General features: G+C 50.7%; 1 protein-coding gene and 1 pseudogene across 14 annotated transcripts in view; one reads left to right on the plus strand and one right to left on the minus strand.

The window, feature by feature from the left end:
• DYSF (dysferlin) overlaps window positions 1-19,942 on the plus strand; it is a 238,455-nt gene extending 218,513 nt beyond the window's left edge. For all 14 annotated transcript variants that reach the window (XM_006880872.1, XM_006880868.1, XM_006880876.1 and 11 more), the window contains 5 exons: window positions 3,137-3,236; window positions 9,842-10,020; window positions 13,369-13,478; window positions 15,293-15,440; window positions 19,904-19,942. In XM_006880872.1, coding sequence (XP_006880934.1) covers window positions 3,137-3,236; window positions 9,842-10,020; window positions 13,369-13,478; window positions 15,293-15,440; window positions 19,904-19,942 — 576 coding nt within the window. The remainder of the gene's footprint in view (window positions 1-3,136; window positions 3,237-9,841; window positions 10,021-13,368; window positions 13,479-15,292; window positions 15,441-19,903) is intronic.
• On the minus strand, window positions 11,656-12,309 carry LOC102844535 (annotated as a pseudogene).
• Window positions 19,943-20,347: the final 405 nt, after the last annotated feature.

A 20,347-nucleotide genomic window follows, 5' to 3' on the forward strand; every position in this document is an offset into this window, starting at 1 on the left:
ACCATGCACCCCAGCACCACCACACACCCCAGCACCACCACACATCCCAGCACCGACACACACCCCAGCACCGCCATGCACCCCAGCACTGCCATATAGCCCAGCACTGCCCCACACCCCAGCACCACCATGTACCCCGGCACTGCCACACAGCCCAGCACCGCCACGCAGCCCAGCACCACCACGCACCCCAGCACTGCCACACAGCCCAGCACCACCATGTACCCCAGCACCGCCATACACCCCAGCACCACCATGTACCCCAGCACCACCATGCACCCCAGCACCACTGTGCACCCCAGCACCGCCATACATCCCAGCACCACCATGCACCCCAGCACCACCATGCACCCCAGCACCGCCATACAGCCCAGCACTGCCCCACACCCCAGCACCACTATGCACCCCAGCACCACCATGCACCCCAGCACCACCATACACCCCAGCACCACCATGCACCCCAGCACCACCATACACCCCAGCACCACCATGCACCCCAGCACTGCCACACAGCCCAGCACCACCATGCACCCCATCACCACCACACAGCCCAGCACCCCAGCAACACCACACACCCCAGCAATACCCCACACCCCAGCAACACCACACACACCAACACCCTGGCACTACCACACACCCCAGCACCGCCACACACCCCAGCACCCCCAGTGCTGCTGTCTCCCTCACCGCAGTGCCCCACCATGGCATCACTACCACCATCATGGGCTCCCTCACTCTGACTAATGTAGACAGAGGCGAGGACTTTCAGGAAGTTGAAGCTTCTAGTTTTTTCTAACAAGTAGAAGGAACGAGAACCTCAGAGCACCATGGTGGGCAGTTTGAGATAAATGAGGGCGGCTGGACTGAGGAGGAGGAGGAGGAAGAGCGCCGAGTTGTTCACTGGTGTCTCAGAAGTTACCCAGGTGGTGGGTGGCTGGTGAAGGCTCAGGGGTGGCTTCGTTCTGGCAGCTCTCTGGTGGCATTAGCAAGAGCTGAGCTGGCCTGGAGTGCTGAAGCGGGGAGTGGGCGGACGTGTGGGGAAAGGTGGGGCTGCACTTGGGAGATAGAGAAGGCCATGGGGGCCACCGGGATGGAGAGCAGGTGGGGGCCAGGAGGCTGGTCTGAGAGCTGAAGGGGGGCATGGCAGGAGGGGGAGGGCTGCTGAGTTGGAAGTCACACATCAGCAGAGATGGGGAGGGGGTCACAGAGGTCAAGGGACAGCCCAGGTGTTTGTGTAGTCAGGAGGTGACCAGGAACTGGTTTGGCCTGGGGAGACCAGTGTGTCTGTGTGGAAGAAGGGGCCCGGAGAGCAGCTGTGCCCTTGGTGGGGCTGGTCTGGGTGAGATGACACATCTGGGCCGGGCTGGACACCACAGAACCCCTGGGATCCCCGTCCTGTGTTGAGCCAGCCTCTGCCGGGGGCTGGGGGGCTCTGGCAGGCAGGCCCTCCAGGGACCCCATTAACCAGACGAGACTGTCATAAAGCACAGGGTCCCCTTTCATCCGGCGGCTTTGAACCGCCGCTGGCTGCCCTGGCCGGCTCCCACCTGGAGCCCAGCACACCCACCAGGCCCTGCCTGCACCCACCCTGCAAATAAACAGCTAGTAAAAGGGCCGGGCCGGCAGCGTAATGAGCGGCTGGGACCTGGGGGGGCGCATCCCCCAGCCCAGCTGCTCCCACCAGGGGCCGTTTGAACCTCTGGCTCATTACCGAGCCCATAAACCAGGGGGCCGGGGGAGCGGGCACGCCGACGGGCTGCACAGGCGGCCACAGAGCTGCCCATAAAAGACCTGTCGGAGGAGGGAGACACTGCAGGAGGGCTGGGCCTGGCCGGCCCGGAAACAGGGGGGCCCTGCTGCAGTTGGGGTGAGGGGCCAGCCTGGGGGCTGAGTCCTAACACCAGCCCAAGCAGCAGTCCAGGCTTTGGAAGGGGCATTCCTCATGGGACAGTGGCCAGGGCCTCAGGTCCAGCAGCCTGGTGCGATCTGGGCTGGCCCTGCTGGGCCTCGTCTCTAGGTCATCCACTAGCCGGCGGACCTGGGGCCCACCAAACTTCCTGAGCTCCTGTGGAGTTCCCCCTCCCCTTTCAGGGATGTGGGTTCAGCTCCCAACTCTGACCTGGAGAGATCACTCTGGGCAGAGTATGCAGGGACCCAGGGGCAGGGGTGGGCCTCTGTACTGAGCCTCACGCAGCTTTAGCTGCCCCAGAGGCCTCATGGGAATGACCCCAAGGTGGCATTGCCCTGCTGGGCTGAGGCTGTGCTGGAGGGGAATGAGGGGGTGGAGAGAGAGGGCCTCTCATCCTACTGGGAAAGACAGTCAACCTCCCAGCACCCTGGGTCCCTGACCAGTACCTAGAGGTGCTGTTGGGTGGGTGGGTGGTGAAGGGGCATCTGGGTCACTTGTCCCCATGACTGTTTCTTAGAGCAGCATGTAGGAAGGATCCTTCTGGTGACTCCAGGGCAAGGGTGGTAGTCCCTTAGGTCCTCAACCAACCTGTAGACCCCAAGGTCATGAGAACAGAGCAGGACTTGGGGCTTGAATCCTGGCTGCCGCCTCCTAACTGTGTGAGGCCTTGCAGCTGTAGAGAGAACTTTGAGCGAATATTGGGAAGATACAAGGGCCCATGCTGGTAAAGGGTGGAAGTGTGATGCTAATGCTATTATGATGAACTGTCAGACCTTGGGCAAATGAATGCCTTTAACTGTTCCATCATCTGTGATATGTGAATGAGAATCCTGATTCTCTGGTGGAGCTCTGGTGGCCTAGTGGTAAGAAGCTGTACTGCATTCCCAAAGGCATGTGGTTCGAATCCACCAGTTGCTCTAATAGGGTGGACAGTCTCTTCCCCTGCTATTTCCAACCTCTGAAAACCAACTGGAGGGTCAGCTGTGGATCGAGTCAGACTTGACTGCTCACAGCAGCAACACTCCTGGTTATTAGAAAATGAAATACTCTTTGTATGTGACATGGGCCTGCAAAGTCCCCAGAATTCTGGAGTCTGTCCCTGGTCATCTTCCTCCTAGGACCCTGGCACTGACAAGCCCCTGAGGGAGGCCCCACTGTGCCACCACCTCCCGGCATTCTCAGTAACCTTGTGTCCTCACTCCCTCTCTCGCCCCTCCTCCGAGCCAGGATGCCTTCTGGAGACTGGACAAGACGGAGAGCAAAGTCCCAGCACGAGTGGTGTTCCAGGTGTGGGACAATGACAAGTTCTCTTTCGATGATTTCCTGGGTGAGTACTGGCTCCATCTGCATCTGGTACCCCACGGTGTGCGTCCTTTGGGGGGGGGGTCCTTCAGGGCTCAGGTGTGGGGAGGGGGCGGCAGGTGCTGTCTCTGTGTCTGGCACCCCACTATGTGCGCATCCTTCCCAGGGCCTTTCAAGGCTCAGGTGTGCATAGGGGGTGGTAGGTGCTGTCTGACGTGGCCCCATGCCATGTGAGGTCTGTAACTGAGTGAGGTCCAGTGCCCACCCAACTGGACCTGGCAGCAGGGAGGTTTTAGAGCCAGTGGTGTCAGATGGTAGCCCAGGTGGAGCAGGAGAGAAGGAAGCTCCGGCGGAGACCACACAGTTGTGCTTTGGTTGACGGCCACAGCTTGGGTCACCCTACAACGATCTCCGTCACAGCTGAGCTGGATGAGCAAGGAATCAAGTTGCTCTTCACCTTGCACTTGAGGAGCTGAGAAAATGAACACACCGCTCTCTGCACCCCTGCCCGGGCAGGATCTGAGATAACTGACCCTCCAGCAGGGTTTCAGAGCCAGAAATTACACAGCAGGAGATTGATTGGCCATCTCTCACTCAAGGGGCAGAGGGTGGATTCAGAACTGCCTGCCTTTGGGTGGGCACCTCAGCTCCTTCCCCACTAAGACATCAGGGCTCTCTCTAGGGTAAACAACCATGCTGAAATCCTAAGCTGAAAGCAGGGAGGCCCTCGCAGGGATGGGACATGGCCTGTGAAAGGAAGGGTTAGCAGTAGCCCTGTGACCACTGTGAACGTGAACCAGTGAGACAGACCATCTGGGAGTCAGGGGGCCTGCTGGGAGCTCTGGTTCTGTGAGAGCAGGGTGGGCTTGGCCAATCATTGACACTCTCCCACTCTCCTCACCTAACTGGTTACCTGCATGCATGAGGCCAGGAGCATCTCAGAAGATTAAGGTGTAGCTATAATGGCATCAGAGATGACTGACTGATATTATTTTGCTTAGTATTCTGAGGCACAGAGTTGATATAGAGCAACTAGAAAATGCAGATGAGAATACCTCTCATACTTACGGTAATCTCACCAACCACAGATGCTCCCTGCTAACATTTGACACATCTTTTCAGATGTTTAAACAGACATATCTATTTATGCATTTTAAGTGTGGACATATATATGCATTGAGAAAATCTGCTGTCAGGGACCTCCCCAGAGTGCTAAAAGTAATAATGATGCCACTCTAGAGACCAAGGTGCACCTGAACCAGGCTCTGGTCTTTACAATTGCTTGCTATGCATCAGAGAGCTGGGCAGTAACAAGGGATGACAGAAGAAGCATTGATGCCTTTGAGCTGTGGTGCTGGAGAAGAGTATTGAATGTGCCATGGACTGCCAAAAGAACAAACAGATCTTTCCTGGAGAGGGTGAAGCCAAGCTGCTCCTTGGAGGCAAGGATTTTAAAGCTCTGTTTTAACAAACTTTGGGCATGTTGCTAAGAAGGGTCAACCCTTGCAGAAGGACATCATGCTTGGAAAAGTGGAGGGACAGTGCAAGAGAGGAAGACACCAGATGAATTGCATGTGACTTGATGGCAACATGTGATAGGTACAACAATATGTTATTGTTATATAGTGTCAAGTCAGATCTGACGCATAGCTGACCCTCGAGTGAGTTTCCAAAGGCAGTTAATACCACAGGAGGAGATTGCCCATCTTTCTCTCACAAAGCAGCTAGTGGATTTGAACTGCATGCTTTCAGGTTGGCAGCACAGCTCCTTACCACTTGGCTACAACTTTTTAACCTGATTTTTTTTAAAAGAACATCAGTTTTACTCAATATTCATCTTCCAATTTTCATATTTGCATCATCATCATCATCATAATTACCATCATCACACTTAATGACTGTGGATTCTGGTGACTTAGTGGGTTAGGAGCTGTGCTCCCAATCCAAAGTCAGGTGGTTCGAATCCACCAGCTGCTCTGAAGGAGAAAGATGGGCAGTCTCCTTCTATGCAATTTACAGACTCTCAAAACCTGCTGGAGGGTCAGCTCTGAGTCGGTTCCAACTCGATGGTGCATCAAATGAAGCCTGGCTCGTGCCGTGTGCAGATGGCCTCTTGTTTAATGACGCCCCTCCCTGTAGGGCACTGAGTCATTTACAGTTTTAATGGTTTTGAAACATATTGTTGAATTTTCTTCTTGGAAAGTTTTGCTTGTTCATGTTCCTAGCTCTATTTTCTGTAAAAAGTGCCATCACCCTGGACTTTGCTACTCTTGCTGTCTGAGAAATACTGGCTTGTAACATAGCTGTCACTTCATTATTTGTTAGGTAGAACATGTAAACTAAGTTTTATTATCTATATTTTTTATAGAATTTCTCTTTTCATGGTTTTGGATTCGTCACCCCTATTAATGATCTTTCAGAGATTTTTCTATATTAACATACAAGTGATTCCATTTTTCACTTGCTTTTAATGTTTACGGAGTATTTCTTCACATTAAATAAAAAAAACCCTTTATGTAATCTATCAATCAATATTTGTGGGAGGAGGCTTTATAAAATTTATTTTAAAGGAAAATTCCCATTTGTTTTGAGTTGATAAATCTGTATTCAGAATGGAGTTAAATAGACTAGTGTTTTATTCTCAAAAAAATTACTACCTTTTAACTTTATTTCCATTTTTCCAGTTTCGTAACAAAATGTTTTACTTTCAAATAATATTTGTTTTTAATATATAATTAAAAACTAAGAGTTAAACATCTATTATCTTGTCATTCAGAAATAATCTTACCTCTCTTTGATATCTTTTATATAAATCAAACTGGAATGATATAGAATACTACATATATATGTGTGTGTGTATATATATGTATAGAGTGTGGAAATTATTGAACAGTATCATTAATATCACATGCAAGCAAGATTCTGCTGAAAATTGTCCAAAAACGTTTGGAACAATATGTCAACAGAGAAGTGCCAGATGTGCAGGATGGATTTAGAAGAGGTCGTGGTACTAGGGATATTGTAGCTAATGTTAGATGGTTCTTGGCAGAAAGCAAAGAACACCAGAAGAATGTCTATCTGTGCTTCATTGACTATGCAAAGGCTTTTGACTGTGTGGATCACAACAAGCTGTGGCTGACTCTGAGAAGAATGGGAATTCCAGAACATTTGATTGTGCTAATACAAAACTTAGACCAAGAGGAAGTTGTCAGAACAGAGCGAGGAGACACTACATGGTTCAAAATCAAGAAGAGGGTTCATCAGGGATGTATTTTGTCTCCATACCTTTTCAATCTGTATGCAGAACAGATCATCTGAGACGCTGGGCTATTCGAAAAGGAATGTGGCATCAGGATTTGTGGAAGAATCATAAACTATCTGCATTATGCAGATGACACAACCCTGCTTATTGAAACTGAGGAGGACTGAGGCACTTGCTGCAGAAGATTAAGGACTATAGCCTCCTATGTGGACTGAAGCTCAGTATCAAGAAAACTATGATTCTCACCACTGGGCCAATTGGCAGCATCAGTATGGATGGTGAAGAGACTGAGATAGTTAACAGTTTTAGTTTGCTTGGCTCCACAATCAACACTCTTGGTAACAGCAGCCCGGAAATTAAAAGACGTATTGCTATGGGAAAGTATGCTGTGAGGGACCTCTCAAGAGTACTGAAAAGCAACGATGTCAGGTTGGAGACTAAGGTGCTCCTGATCCGGGCTATAGTCTTTGCAATTACGTGCTATGCATCAGAGAGTTGGACAGTGAATAGGGATGATAAAAAGAGAATTGATGCCTTTGAGCTGTGGTGCTGGAGAAGAGTGTTGAACATACCATGGACTGCTAGGAGAACAAACAGGTTTGTCCTGGAGAAGGTGAAGCCAGAATGCTCCTTGGAGTCAAGGATTCTGAAGCTTTGTCTGATGTATTTTGGGCATGTTGCAAGGAGGGACTGGTCCTTGGAGAGGGACATCATGTTTGGGAGAGTGGAGGGGCGACGAAGGAGAGGAAGACCTTCGATGAGATGGATCGATTCTGTGACTGGAGTGGTGGGAATAAGTGCGTTTGAGATGGCTTGGTTGGCACAGGATAGAAGAGCATTTAGAGCTCTTGTACATAGGGTCGCTATGAGTCTCAAGCGACTCGATGGCACATAACAACAACAATATGTGTGTGTATATATATGTATATGTATGTGTGTATATAAGTATATGTCTGTGTGTATATGTATATATGTATGTATGTGTGTATATATGTGTATATGGGTGTATAGATATGTGTATATGTATGTATATATGTGTATATAGTTATATGTACACATGTATGTATGTGTATATATATTTTATATATACACACACATATGTATGTCTGTATGTATGTATGTATATATGTATGTATATAAAAAGGGAGTTCTGGTAACTTAGTGGTAAGAAATTGTACTACCAGTGCAGAGATACACAGTTCAAGTCTACTAGCTGCTCTGTGGGAGAAGAATGGGCATCTCTTCCTGTGTGATTTACTGCCTCTGAAAACCCACTGAAGGGTCAGTTATGAGTCAGTTCTGATTCAATGATACTTAACAACAAGAACATAATATAAAATGTGTTTTTCCTCAGGAGCAGTGATTTTGAAAATTACTATGGAACTTGAGAGAGACTGGAGGGTATTATGCTGAGTAAACGAACTCAGTCTCATAAGGATAAATACTACATAGGATCATTTTGTAAAAACAGAAGGATAGCTAGTAAAACATGTAGGGGATACAAAGGAGGAAGGGGTGGGAACAGAGAGAGGTGGGGGTGGACAGTGGAAAATCACAGGGCTGCACAATTTGGTGGGTGAGGGGAGCTGGAGTAAAAGGAAATGGGAAAGATCCAGTGGGGATCTGGGAAGACAGGATAATGGTGCGCATGGTTTAATGATGATTTTTAGAAACGTAACCAATGGAAATGATTGTATGAAACACAATGTGAATGAAGGATAATGTGAAACACAATGTATATGAACTTTGTATGCAAACCAATGTAACAGTAAAAAAAACGTTACCAATAGTGAAAAAAAACCCAAAATGTACATGTACAAAACACGATGCATACGACTGATTATATGTAAACCAATAAAACATTTAGAAAAATAAAGTACTGTCCCAACTTGCAGCACGTAACAACATATGTAAAATGCAGATATATGCATATATATGTATGCATGTAACATATGCATATATATGTTTGTTATATGCTGTTGCGTTGGAACCGACCCATAGCTGACCCTCCAGTAACTTTTCAGAGGCTGTAAATTTCCCATCTTTCTCCCACGGAGTAGCTAGTGGGCTTGAACTACCTGCCTTTGAGTTGGCAGCACACGCTTCCCTACCCACTAGGCCACCAGAATGCTCTATATGTTGTTTACTATCCTGATTTTATTTAATGCTATGTTGGGATCACCGGTAAAAGTAGACATTAGCATACTCGTGTTCACTTGAGGGATAGAGAGATGAATGTAGGTAGATAGATGGAAGCTGAAACGAGTTAGACAAAGGGATCGATAGAAAATGAATCTGATTTACAGATAGGTCAGAACAGTTAGATGGACGAGTGGAAGGATGGGTGGCCGGAGGCGTCAGGAATGAGTGCAAAGAGAGCCGACTTAGGAAAGGAAGAAAGCTGTGTCCAGTTGGAGGACTCTCAGTAGCTAACCTCTATACGCTGGCAAGGAAATCTAATGCCCTAAGCATGAGATCAAGAATTGACCTAATCTGGCTTTAGGAAGGAAGCTTTAGATTTCTCTCTCTCACTTGACCCCATCGACCCCCTGGACTCCAGTTCTATTAATGCCATCACTGTCATGTTACTGTGATGAGTTTGATGAAGCCATTTGAAATCACTGTTGTATAGCTCAAACATGTTTGGATATCGGCACTTTCCTGTCATTTCCTCTAATAGGTGGATTTATACAGGGAGCTGATGGATCATGAAAGAGTAGATAAATCAACATACAACAATGATTATTTGAATAATTAGCTGAGTAACAAAACCAGCCCCCATGTGCCCTGCCATCTGATGTTGTTGGTTGCTGGTGAGTTGCCCATGACTCATAGTGACCCGTGATCTGAACTTTGCCCTGTCCTCTGCCGTCCTCACTGTGTCTGAAGTGTTCCGGCCCATTGCTGCAGTCACTGTGTCAGTCCATCCTGTTGAGGGTCTCTCCTCTTTCTCTGGCCCTCCACCTTTCCACTGCCATCTGGGCAGCTCAAAGTGACCCTGCATCGGGCATCTGGGCACTGAATCTTATACAGGAGACTTCCCGCTAAGTACATTTGAACTGCTGATTTTCCTGTTAGCAGCAGCTTGGTACATTAGGCACCAGGTCAAAAGGTTCGTGATGCATGACTGTGGACGATGGAAGCACGGGTGGATTAGTACATGGTGAGATGGCATGTGTGGGGAGGTCAACAGACATTTGGACACTTGAGTAGAAGGATGGGAAGTGTGATAACTCTAAGAGGAGATATTGATTGGAAAGGTGGAAAGTTTAGGGGTGTGAGTGACTGAGCTTGCTTTGAACCTGCCCTGGTGGAGGAAATGCATTGATTTGGAAATCTCTGGCTGAGGGGAATCCCCTTTGTTGCAGGCTGCCTGCAGCTGGATCTCAACCGCATGCCCAAGCCCGCCAAGACTGCCGAGAAGTGCTCCTTAGACCAGCTGGACGACACTTTCCACCCCGAGCGCTTTGTGTCCCTTTTTGAACAGAAAACCGTAAAAGGCTGGTGGCCCTGCGTGGCCGAAGAGGGTGAGAAGCAGATCCTGGCGGTAAGTCTTCTGTCTCAGACGTCAGTGGGCAGTGGGGGCAGGGCCCTCAGCAATCACTGAGTGCACTCCTGCCCTCTGTCCTGTTCTCCTGTCCTCCCTCCCCAGCACCCCCGACTCTGTTTTCCAAGACTTTTCCCTTACAGTTCCCAGCCTTCTTTCCACCCGAGACTCTCATTCCAGGGCAGGCCTTTTAAATCAGAAGATGCACTGGTCATGGAAGAGTTGTATTTACAGTCTACTCACGTGGCCTTCACCAGGAACAGTGGCCTGGGACAGTGGACAGGGTCAGGGCGATACCTTGCTGAGCGGTCTGCCCTGGGGCATGACTGGAGAACAGAGAACAAGTCCCTTAGTGCTGGACAGTCTTGGAAAGGAGCTAATCCCTTAGTTTACTCTGGAATGGCAGCCAGCCAGCCAACATTTAAAGTGGCCCTTGAAATGAAAGAGCCTTGTTATCCACAAGCTTATAACAATTCAGTAAGAAATGCTAACACCCCACAGAAAAATGAATGAAGAACACACACAGATAATTCACAGAAGAGGTGTACTTGACTGTTAAGCATTATGGTGGCGGGAGGGAAAGCTTTAGCGTGTTAGTAATTAAAGGCTTGTTGTAAAATATGATAGCCTTTTTGCCTACTAAATTAAAAATATTTTTGAAAATATCAGTACTCATTTTTGGTGGAGATGTGGAGAGAAATGCATCCTCATTGATGTCTGCTAGGGGTGCTAATTTCTTCCTCTTTGGGGAAGCAATTTCCTAGTCTTTCAAAGGACATGTGATGGTATTTATGGGCTTTGATGCCATAGTCTCACTTTCTAAAAGGTCTCTTAAGGAAATAAACAGATAAAATGAAAAATTTGGGTTCTGGGGTGCTTGTGGCTGCGGCGTTGAGAATATCAAAGAATTGGGGGCAACCCGAAGGAACCAAAATAAGTAGTTTTTACTAAATAAATTATGCTCAGCCATCCCATAGAATATTTTTCAGCCATTGAAAACCAAACTAGAGCGAGTGTATAATTACATGGTGAAATTGAATATATTCCTAAGTGAAAAAAGCAAGTTATGTAATTAAGTAACTTAAAGCAAATTATATACAACATGATGTTTCGGGTAGAATAAGAAAAAGCTATGATGAAGAAAAATACTCATGGAGTTTATCTTCACACAGTGGAAGTAGGCATGGTATTTTCCTTCCTTTATATGTTTCTAACTTTTTTTTTGGGGGGGGTACTAACCGAAGTCAAGTTATTTATTGAGTGCCGATTACGTACTAGGTATTATTCCAAATACTTGGGACACATCAGAGAGCAAACAGATCCCTGCCCTCATGGAGCTTACAGTCTAGCATTTCCCACTTCACTTGTACACTGACCCGGGCAAGTCTGTGCCTCTCTGTGCCTCAGCTGCCAAATGGGAGGAATATGCAGAACCAGCACAGACCATGGATGACATTTTTGCTGTTCTGTAGATGCCAAACAAGACCCTTACCCCTTGCCCTAGCCTATCTCTTAGGCAAGAAATAGGGCTGGGTGTTGATTTTTAACAGAGAGCACACTGGGGCTAGGGGGTTGGAGCTGGATTGTCTGCTGTGCGATGGTGGTGGTAAAAGGGCTGTGCAGGGCTGATGATGGCTACACAAATTGTTGCTGCTGCTGCTGCTGCTGTTCCTTGCTGGCTAGGTCCTTGGCCTTCTCTGTAGCTGCCAGTGCTGTCTCTTTTGCCTTTTCCTTGGCTTCCTTGGCAGTTTCAACAAGTGTCTTAGAAGGGGCTTCACCTTATAGCTTGGCCAAGATGTATTCAAAACCCTTCATAGTCTTGGTCACATTGTTTTTAAATCGAGCCAGACCAAATTCCTGGACAGCTCTGGAGACACCAAACAAGCTAGAGGAGACCCAGGCTTCTCGGCGGATTTCGGTCCAACCACTGTTATCAGAGTTCACATAGTAAACACAGCGTTCCTCCACCACCATCAGCCGGGCATGGTTGATCTTCCAGGTGAAGGCGGTCATGGTCTGATTCTGTGGGTCCACAACAGAGTCCTCCAGGATGTACACCGAGTGAGCAACATTGGCAGGAAACAGTCGCTCAGCCCAGCGCGGCATCCTGTTGGTCTTGGTCAGGAGTCTCCGGGACAGGAGTTTCTGGTCAGGGGTAACCTCCCGGTGTACTATGTCTTCCGTCAAGACATGTTTGCTGTAGGGATTCGGGTACCGCTGCCAGAAGGCGGCGAACACTTGGTCCCAGGAACTCCTGAGCACGCTCTGGCCCAGGAAATATTTCACCATTGTCCCGGCCGGGGAGGACTCAACACCCGCGAAGCATTAGGAGTGCAGAGCCCGGGGAGCACGTGGAGGCCAGGCCAGAGCTTGGCGCCCGCCCGCCAGGCTCGCTCAATCACCACCGTACCGCGCCCAAGCTTCCGCCGCCATGAGGAGTCATGTTTCTAAGTTTTCTGCAAGGAGATGTATCTTATGTTTTCCACAAAGAGCACACATATCAAACCAACCCCACATCTTTTTCTCTTTAAACAACTCAGTGGCCCTGGTGGTATAGGACTTAAGTGCTTGGCTGGTAACCAAAGGGTTGGCAGTTTAAATCCACCCAACAACTCCACAGGAGACAGGTCTGATGATCTGCTTCTATAAAGACTGTTGTTTATGTATCTTCAAATCAGAACTGACCCACAGCTGACCTTCCAGAGTTTTCCGAGGCTATAAATTGCGCAGGAGGAGATTGCCCATCTTTCTCCCACGGAGCAGATGGTGAATTCAAACTGTACATCTGGGTTGGCTGCACACCTCCTTACCATTAGGCCACCAGCACTTCCTTGTGTGAAGATTATAGCCTGAAGATTCGTTGTTGTTGTTATTGTGAGGTGCTGAATCATAGTGACCCTGTGAACAACAGATCTGAACCTTGGCCTGTCCTGTACCATCCTCATCGTCACTGACATGCTCAGGCTCACTGTGCCGAGCTAACTTGCTGGGAAGCTTCCACCCTTCACTGACCCTCCCCTTTTCTAAGCATGAGGTCCCTTTCTAAGGAATAGCCTCTCCTAGTAACATGCCCACGGAATGTGAGATAAAGCTCTGTCGTCTTTACCTCCACGGAGCATCTGTTGGTTCCCCTAGCAGTCCGTGGGATATTCCGTATTCTCTAACACCACAGCCCGAAGGCATCGAGTCTTCCTCTGTCGTCTTTATTCATAAGGATGAAAGTTGCAGAGAGACTCTGTGGTGCCCAAGAACAATGACAAGCAGTGTTTTTGTGCTTGTCCTCCCCTGGCTTGTCTCCAGGGCAGCAGCTGGACTTCTCGTCCTGACCAGGCTCCCTCTGCCCCACAGGGAAAGCTGGAAATGACCCTGGAGATCGTAACGGAGAGTGAGCATGAGGAACGGCCCGCTGGCCAGGGCCGCGATGAACCCAACATGAATCCCAAGCTGGAGGACCCAAGGTCAGTGCCCAGCCCCTGAACCCTGCGTCCTGGTGCGTAGGCCACCCTGCTACGTATCATAGACAAGTCATAGACCCCGTGGACGGAGCCTGGACCTGGAAGGGGCTGCCTCATCTCAGGCTACTTACGTGCTAGGGAGTAACAGGTGGCACAAACATTGAAGCACCTGGCAAAAGACTGGCAGGTGGAGTCTGCCTGCAGGTACCTTGAAAAAAAGGCCTGGCAATCTATTTTTTATAAACCAGCCCTAGAGTGCCCTATGGAACATGTGTCTCCTCTGACCCTCCTGGGCCACCATGAGTCAAGGTTGACCTGGCAGCAACTTGGGGTTTGGTAGTGTGCACGTACCTGGGTGCAAGGTCTGTGGAAACTTCCTCCTAGGCGGCAGCTCTCATCTCCGCTGTACTGAGGACTAATCTCAGCACAGTTAAGTAAAAGCTGAATGCAGGGGTGCAGTTAGGATTCTCGAGCCTGTTCTGATGGCCTCTGCAGCCTTGTCAGGGTCTCTCTCCCTAGCATGCCGCCTCCTGCTCTCCCTGGCTCTCCCTCTGTGTTTAGAGAGCCTCTCATGACCCTTGCTGTATGACCTTAGAATGGTCTTTCGACCTTAATTTGTCCATTTGTGGAATGGGAAGACCAGTGTGCCTTTCCTGCATCCCAGGGCTTTTAGGGAGATGTTTGGAGCCCTTGAGTCAACGACAATCACAGTGACCTGATAAACTAGACCTCTGAACCTTGTCCTGTCCCACACTGTCCTCTCCGTGGCTGATCTGCTCAAGCCCATGGGACAGGCACTGTGTCCGTCCATCTGGCCGACGGTCTTCCTCTCTCTCTCCGACCCTCCACCTCTCCCAGCAGGACGTCTTTTTCCAAGAACTGGCCCTTCCAGACAATATGACCTGAGTGTGTGCAATGACGTTTCACCGTGCTTACCTCTAAGGTGCACTCTGACTGCAGCTCTTCCGGGACAGATTGGTTTTACCTTTTGGCAATCCAGGGGATGTTTAGCATCTTCTCTAACACAGCAACCCAACAGCATGGCTTTCTCCTCAGTCTCCCTTACTCGTTGTTCAACTTGCAGATGCAATTGAAAGGATCGCCAATCAGCGAACCTTGATCTTTAAACTGAGCCCCTGTGGGTACGGAAGTCCTGGAGTCTGTCCCAGGGTCTGAGAGACGGCTGTTGGGGGTCAGGGGTGCCCTGGCTGAGTTTGTCTGCACTGCCTGCTCAGCTCAAGCCAGGCCTAGAGCAGATGACTCAGTTTGTCTCGATGCCGTCTGAACACTGAGGACAAGGCCCCACCTGGCCTGCTCAGGTCTCCTCATACAGATGATAAACGCGGCAGCCATTGCTGCAGGTTCTTGAAGCTGTTACGGGGGAGAGAAGATGGTCTTCCTGCCTTCTCTTGCCACTGTCCTTCCCTCCCATAGACCAGCCTCTGTGTGTGGCTGGCAGCTTGCTTTATCTGGGATGCAGCCGGGTACAGCTCACCTAACATGACAGGCAAGCCTTGAGGCTCTTGCAGGCTCTTAGATGTGTGGTCTGTGACCAAGTGCTGTTCCAGGGAGGGAAGTGTCCTGGAGAAGCGGCCCTGAGGGTGGGAAGGGTGTAGCAGGGACAGGACGAGGACAGTACCAGGTAGGTGATGGTGTAGCAAAGGCTGTGACAAGAGAAGGCTAATGCATGTTTGGGGGTGAGGGTAGGAGAGCGACCGGCCTTGGGGATGACTCTGGAGGGCTGGGGGTCTATTTGACCTGTTCATTGCAGCCCCGGGGTGCACTCTCTCTGACCTCTGCCTGTTCATTGTCTCCAGGCGCCCTGACACCTCCTTCCTGTGGTTCACCTCCCCGTACAAGACCATGAAGTTCATCCTGTGGAGGCGCTTCCGCTGCACCATCATCCTCTTCATCCTCCTCTTCATCCTGCTGCTGTTCTTGGCAATCTTCCTCTACGCCTTCCCGGTGAGCAGGCCTAAGCGGGAAGCTACGGTCCCCAACTGGGCAGCCTAAAGGGCCAGGCCCTGACTGCTATCAGATCCTGGTGGGAGGCCCAGAGCCTGACCTCTGACATGCGGGGGTCAGTCGTGTCCCCAGAGTCCCCAGTCTGAGGGAGAGGAGCACGCTGTCTCCCTGGTCGGGGGGCTTTGATGAGGGAGGCACAGCCTCAATTTTCAGGAGTTCTGGTCTGGAAAGGAGATGGACTCTTACCCTGGGGGAGCCCGTGACCCTCAGAGAGGGAAACTTGTTATTTTCCTTATTGAGGAGACCTGACGTGTGTAAGCAGAGGTGGCAGAGGTGAGGCCCTTGGGATGGGATGAGTGGAAACCTTTTTGAAGAAGGTTCTGGAAGGGAAGGGAAGGAATGTTGTAGCAGACAAGAGGAGGAGAGTCCTGTCTGTGAAGTCTACACCTGCTGAGATTCAGAATGAGGAGTGGGTGTACTTGAGCCTGAGAGAAGTTCTCAGCGTGTATTCACGGCTGAGTTTATGTTGTGTATCCTGCCTCCCACAGGTGGGTAGAGGGATAAAATGGGTGAGAGGGCCCCTGTGGGGAGCTTTCGACGTGAGCTGATGCTTGTGGTGAAGGATTAAAAAGCCAGTGGAGGCTCCTTCTGCTAGTGACCGCTGCCGTGCCCCTAGCCCCTCAGCCACTGCCTGGAGGAGAAGGGCTCAGGGCTTTGTCCTGGTCCATCTTCCCAGAGGACCCCAGAGGGACTCAGGACACCCAGTGTCTCCAGGACTTCAGACCTGGGAAGGTCAGCAGTGTTCCCAGGCTGACAGGTGATTTTCAGTGCTCTTGATGTGAAAATTTCCTGTGAAGTCAACATGAAACAAGAAAGTCAGCATGAACATTCCAAACCTGTGTAGAGAGAAAGATGCAAACTCCTCTGACACTTGAATTTAATGGCAAAGAAACAAATACCCAGAGAGGACAAGAGACTGGCTCGAGGTGGCACAGCAAGGTTGTACGTGGCTCCTGTCTGGTGAGCCAGCCACCATGGTGCTCATTCCCTTTGTGCCAGGCCAGCAGCCAGGTTCATTTTCCACCTGGTCAGGTGGTCTGCTTGGAGGAGTGACTCTGATGTGGGCTCTTTGCCGAGTGTGTTCTGGAGGTGCCGGTGGTCGTGAAGACATCGCCCTCTGATTATGAGGGCCCTCAGTCTGCCTCGTGGGAGGAGGGTGATTAAAACACTGCTTTCACTCAGTCACAAACCACGAGGGGCAGGGGAGGCCTGGGAGGAGCAGGGAGGGGAGTCTCTGGCTTGCATTTCCTGGCCCTCGGGCTCTGCTGGATCACAACAGGAATCGGGATGACCCAGGAGGGTGTCCGCAGGCCAGATCTTTGAAGCTGCCTGTGGTTCCCCAGTTAGCCCGGCATGCCTGCAGGGCAGAACTGAATCCAGGTTGTGGAGACCAGAAGCCTGTACAGTTTTCAGGGCAAGGATGAGGTGGAGTGTCCTCTTCTTTTTTTAAAAAGTTTTTTATTAATGATTTTTTTAATGCAATGTATATGTTGTTTTTACAGCATATTCTTTCAATTTAATTTCCTCCCCATTCATTCATTGTTGCACATTTTCCTTCTTGTCCATCCCTCCCTCCAGTTTGTTTTTCTCTTTGAAGAGAAAAAAAAATTCTTTCATTTGTTATACAATTCCCCCCCCCACCGCCCCAGTCCACAGGCCACTTTAATATGCATTTCTTTTTCTGTAATCTTGTCATGAAAATATACCTAATCCTATATTCCTTTTAATCAGTTCTCTCCCTCATCTGTTTCAATGCAGTATACAGTATTTATCCCCTCTTCTTTTATTCCCTTCTTTGGTTTCCCCCACCCTGATATCAGTCCCATTTTACAACAGTGGCACTATACAATATTTGTCCTTTTGTGACTGAGATATTTCACTCAGCATAGTGTCATCCAGGGTCACCCATTTTGAATAATATTTCATGTGTTCCTTGTTTTTCAATGCAGCGTAGTATTCCATTGTGTGACTATACCACAGCTTCTCTATCCATTGTTTGTTGATGGGCACTTAGGTTGTTTCCAACTCTTCGTTATTGTGAACAGAGCTGCGCTAAACATGGGTGTGCAGGGGTATTTTCTTTAAGCAAAACAAACAAACAAAAAGACCCTTCTCCAATCCCCTTGCCATCAGACTCTTGAGTCAAAAGAAGACAAAACACAAATGCAAGACTAGGTGCAGGGCTTTGGAAGGGGGGTGTGTGCAAGTGTGGGCTGCCAATGGTGGGACCAGGATTTGGGGTTCAGGCCCCTGGACCACACACTTTTGTGTTTCCTCCTCTGGTTCTGAGTCAAGGAGTTGCTGTTCCTGTCTTGGGAGCTGTCCTCCTCTCATGTCATTCGGAGTACATTTGCCCACATTCAATGGACGCTAAAGCCTCCTTTGAGCACGTGAGGGCAGCTCATGAGAGGACATGGTGTCTGGGGGTGGAGTGTGCGGTGGTGGTTCAGTGGTAAAATTTCCCCCTTCCAAGCTGGAGATCAGGGTTTGATTCCTTGCTGGGGTGCCTCAGGCACAGCTGTCACTTGTCTGTCTGGAGGCTGATGGGTTGCTGTGTTATCTCTGAATATCAGCCAGAGAAGACCCTGCTTGTGTGACCATGGTCCCTCTGTCGCAAGTCAGGCCTGACTCAATGGTAGCTCACAGGGTGTCTGGGAGGCAAGGATTTGCTGTGGGGTTTAGGCTTCTGTCACTGAGGGGGTCCCCAGTCTTCGGGGAACAGCACTGAGGCCAGAGAGCACTGAAGGCAGGCTGTATAATCAGTGCTGGGGTATGAGGGGCAGGTGGTGGGTGCTGGGGGCTGGGAGATGGTGCCCCGCCCAGCCCCTCATGCTGGGCTCCAGGGAGCATCAGCACCTGGGAGTTGGTTAGGAATGCAGACCCCTAGACCTGCCCAGTGTCCCACGTGAGAATCAGCATTTAGGCTCGTTGAGGCTTGAAAGACATGAGTGCCCAGGACACAGCATGGCCTCTCCTGGTGCCTGTGGCTGGCTGCTCTCAGCGCTTACCTCCTGTGAGAGGGACCAGGGTCCGGGAACTCCTGCATTTTTCTTGGGGGATAGGGGTCTTCACCCTGAGCCCCTTCCTGAAGAGCTGAGGGAACCCTGGAGCAGGTCCAGAGCGACCTCACTACCACCCTTTCTGTGCTGACCGCGGGCTCCAGACCCTTCTCTCGCTGTCAGGAGCCTGAGGAAAGAGACCTGCTGCCCCGTAGAGGAAGAAGGGAAGGCTTGGCCGCGTCCAGGCCCTGGTGACTCTTCCTGCCTCGTGGGTAGCCTTAGTCCCCCTAGCCCTGTCGGTAGACCCTGAGCAGCACTTTGGGGTTCTGATAAACATCCCTTATCTCATGGCCCCCAGTAGTGGCATCACTCCTCTTTGAGCTCTCTGGACATTATCCTCTTTAAAAATGTCAGCCCTGTCTTTGTTGTCCAGGGGTAAGAGGCAGGGCGGTCTAGGGAAAAGGGGGTGTCTGGGTCTGAGTCCCTGTGGACCAGCTTTGCCTCCAAGCCTTTGCCATGAGCTGGACAAATCCTTCCCTCCATCCAAGTCACTGTCACCCCAGTCCCAGAGCTAGGAGACAGGGCTCACCCCGACTGTCCCAGAGCATGACTGGGCAGAGGGATCCAGGGCCAGGCAGCTCCCCTCTAGCTGGCCTCGTCTCCTACCCGTTTGGAAATTCCCCTGGGAGGAGGGTGAGGGGGCGGCCTGATTCCTCCCAGCCCCCCTCCTGTGGAGCCAGCCGGGAGTCGGGCCAGCCTGGGGTGGGGGCAGCAGGCACTTGGCAGGGAAGGGGCAGTGGCTTTGTTTCTGGAGTTGGCCGTGCTAGGTCGGCTCTGGGGAACATGCCGTCCCAATTAGGAACCCTGTGTTGTGTTGTGTGTGTTTTCACGGTTTTTCGGAGGAGGCATGGGGAGGGGAGATTCTTGTCAGCCCAGCACAGGCAGGGCATGATCGGGGTGACCTACTGCTGATGCTGGACTCGTGGGTCAGCCCTGGGCCCCAAGCCCAGCTTTCTCTCTGCCTGGATGGAAGGCGACTGATCCTTGGTTCAGTGTGGGAAGCTGTGGGAATTCTAACCCCACATTCACTTCACCTGTCTGAGGAATGATAGCAGTGACACTGAACATAGGCGTTTCCTTAACAGCCATCAATGAGGAGAAGACAGAGCTGGTCTGGGCCTCTGAGGGTGGGAGGGAGTCGAGTTTTAGGACAGAGGCTGGGCCCCCTGGATGAGCCTGCGTGGACCGGGTGAGGACTGGGTCAGGTGGTGGAGCGTCCCTGAGCCGCTTTGCCCAGCTCCCCCGCCACCCTGGCAGCTCTGTCCACGGCATTGGGGCCTGGCAATGGAGAGGCCCCTCCAGGTCCTGGGAACCGCTCTGTGACCCTGTCCACCCTCCTTCTAGAACTATGCCGCCATGAAGCTGGTGAAGCCCTTCAGCTGAGGACACTCCGCCTGCTCCTGAAGGACTGACCTGCCTCCTCATCCTCGCTCAGCCAAGCACCTCCACGCGACTGCCCTGCCAGGGAGGGAGGGCGGACGGAGGGACTGGCACGTGCTCCCGGAGTTGGTAACGTGTGGCCATGGACAGCCCTGCTGCCGGCACTTCTGCCCCTCCCAGCCCAGCCCTTTTGGGGATCAGCTCGCATTTCAGTACAAAACCATTTAAACCTCAAAGCCGTGTTGGTGTGTGTCATACGTAGATACCTGGATGGGGGTGATTACAGGGTGTGCCCGGTGGGCACGGGAAGACAGGTTGGGGGTGTGCCATCTCTCACTTGGCCTTCTCTGGGAGACGTAAGCAGAATGCTGTGGGTGGGCCGTCCTGTGCACCCCTTAGTCCTCCTGC

The sequence above is a fragment of the Elephantulus edwardii genome, unplaced genomic scaffold (genome assembly GCF_000299155.1).
Source record: "Elephantulus edwardii isolate Elephantulus edwardi_28Jun2011 unplaced genomic scaffold, EleEdw1.0 scaffold00011, whole genome shotgun sequence".
Classification (NCBI taxonomy): domain Eukaryota; kingdom Metazoa; phylum Chordata; class Mammalia; order Macroscelidea; family Macroscelididae; genus Elephantulus; species Elephantulus edwardii.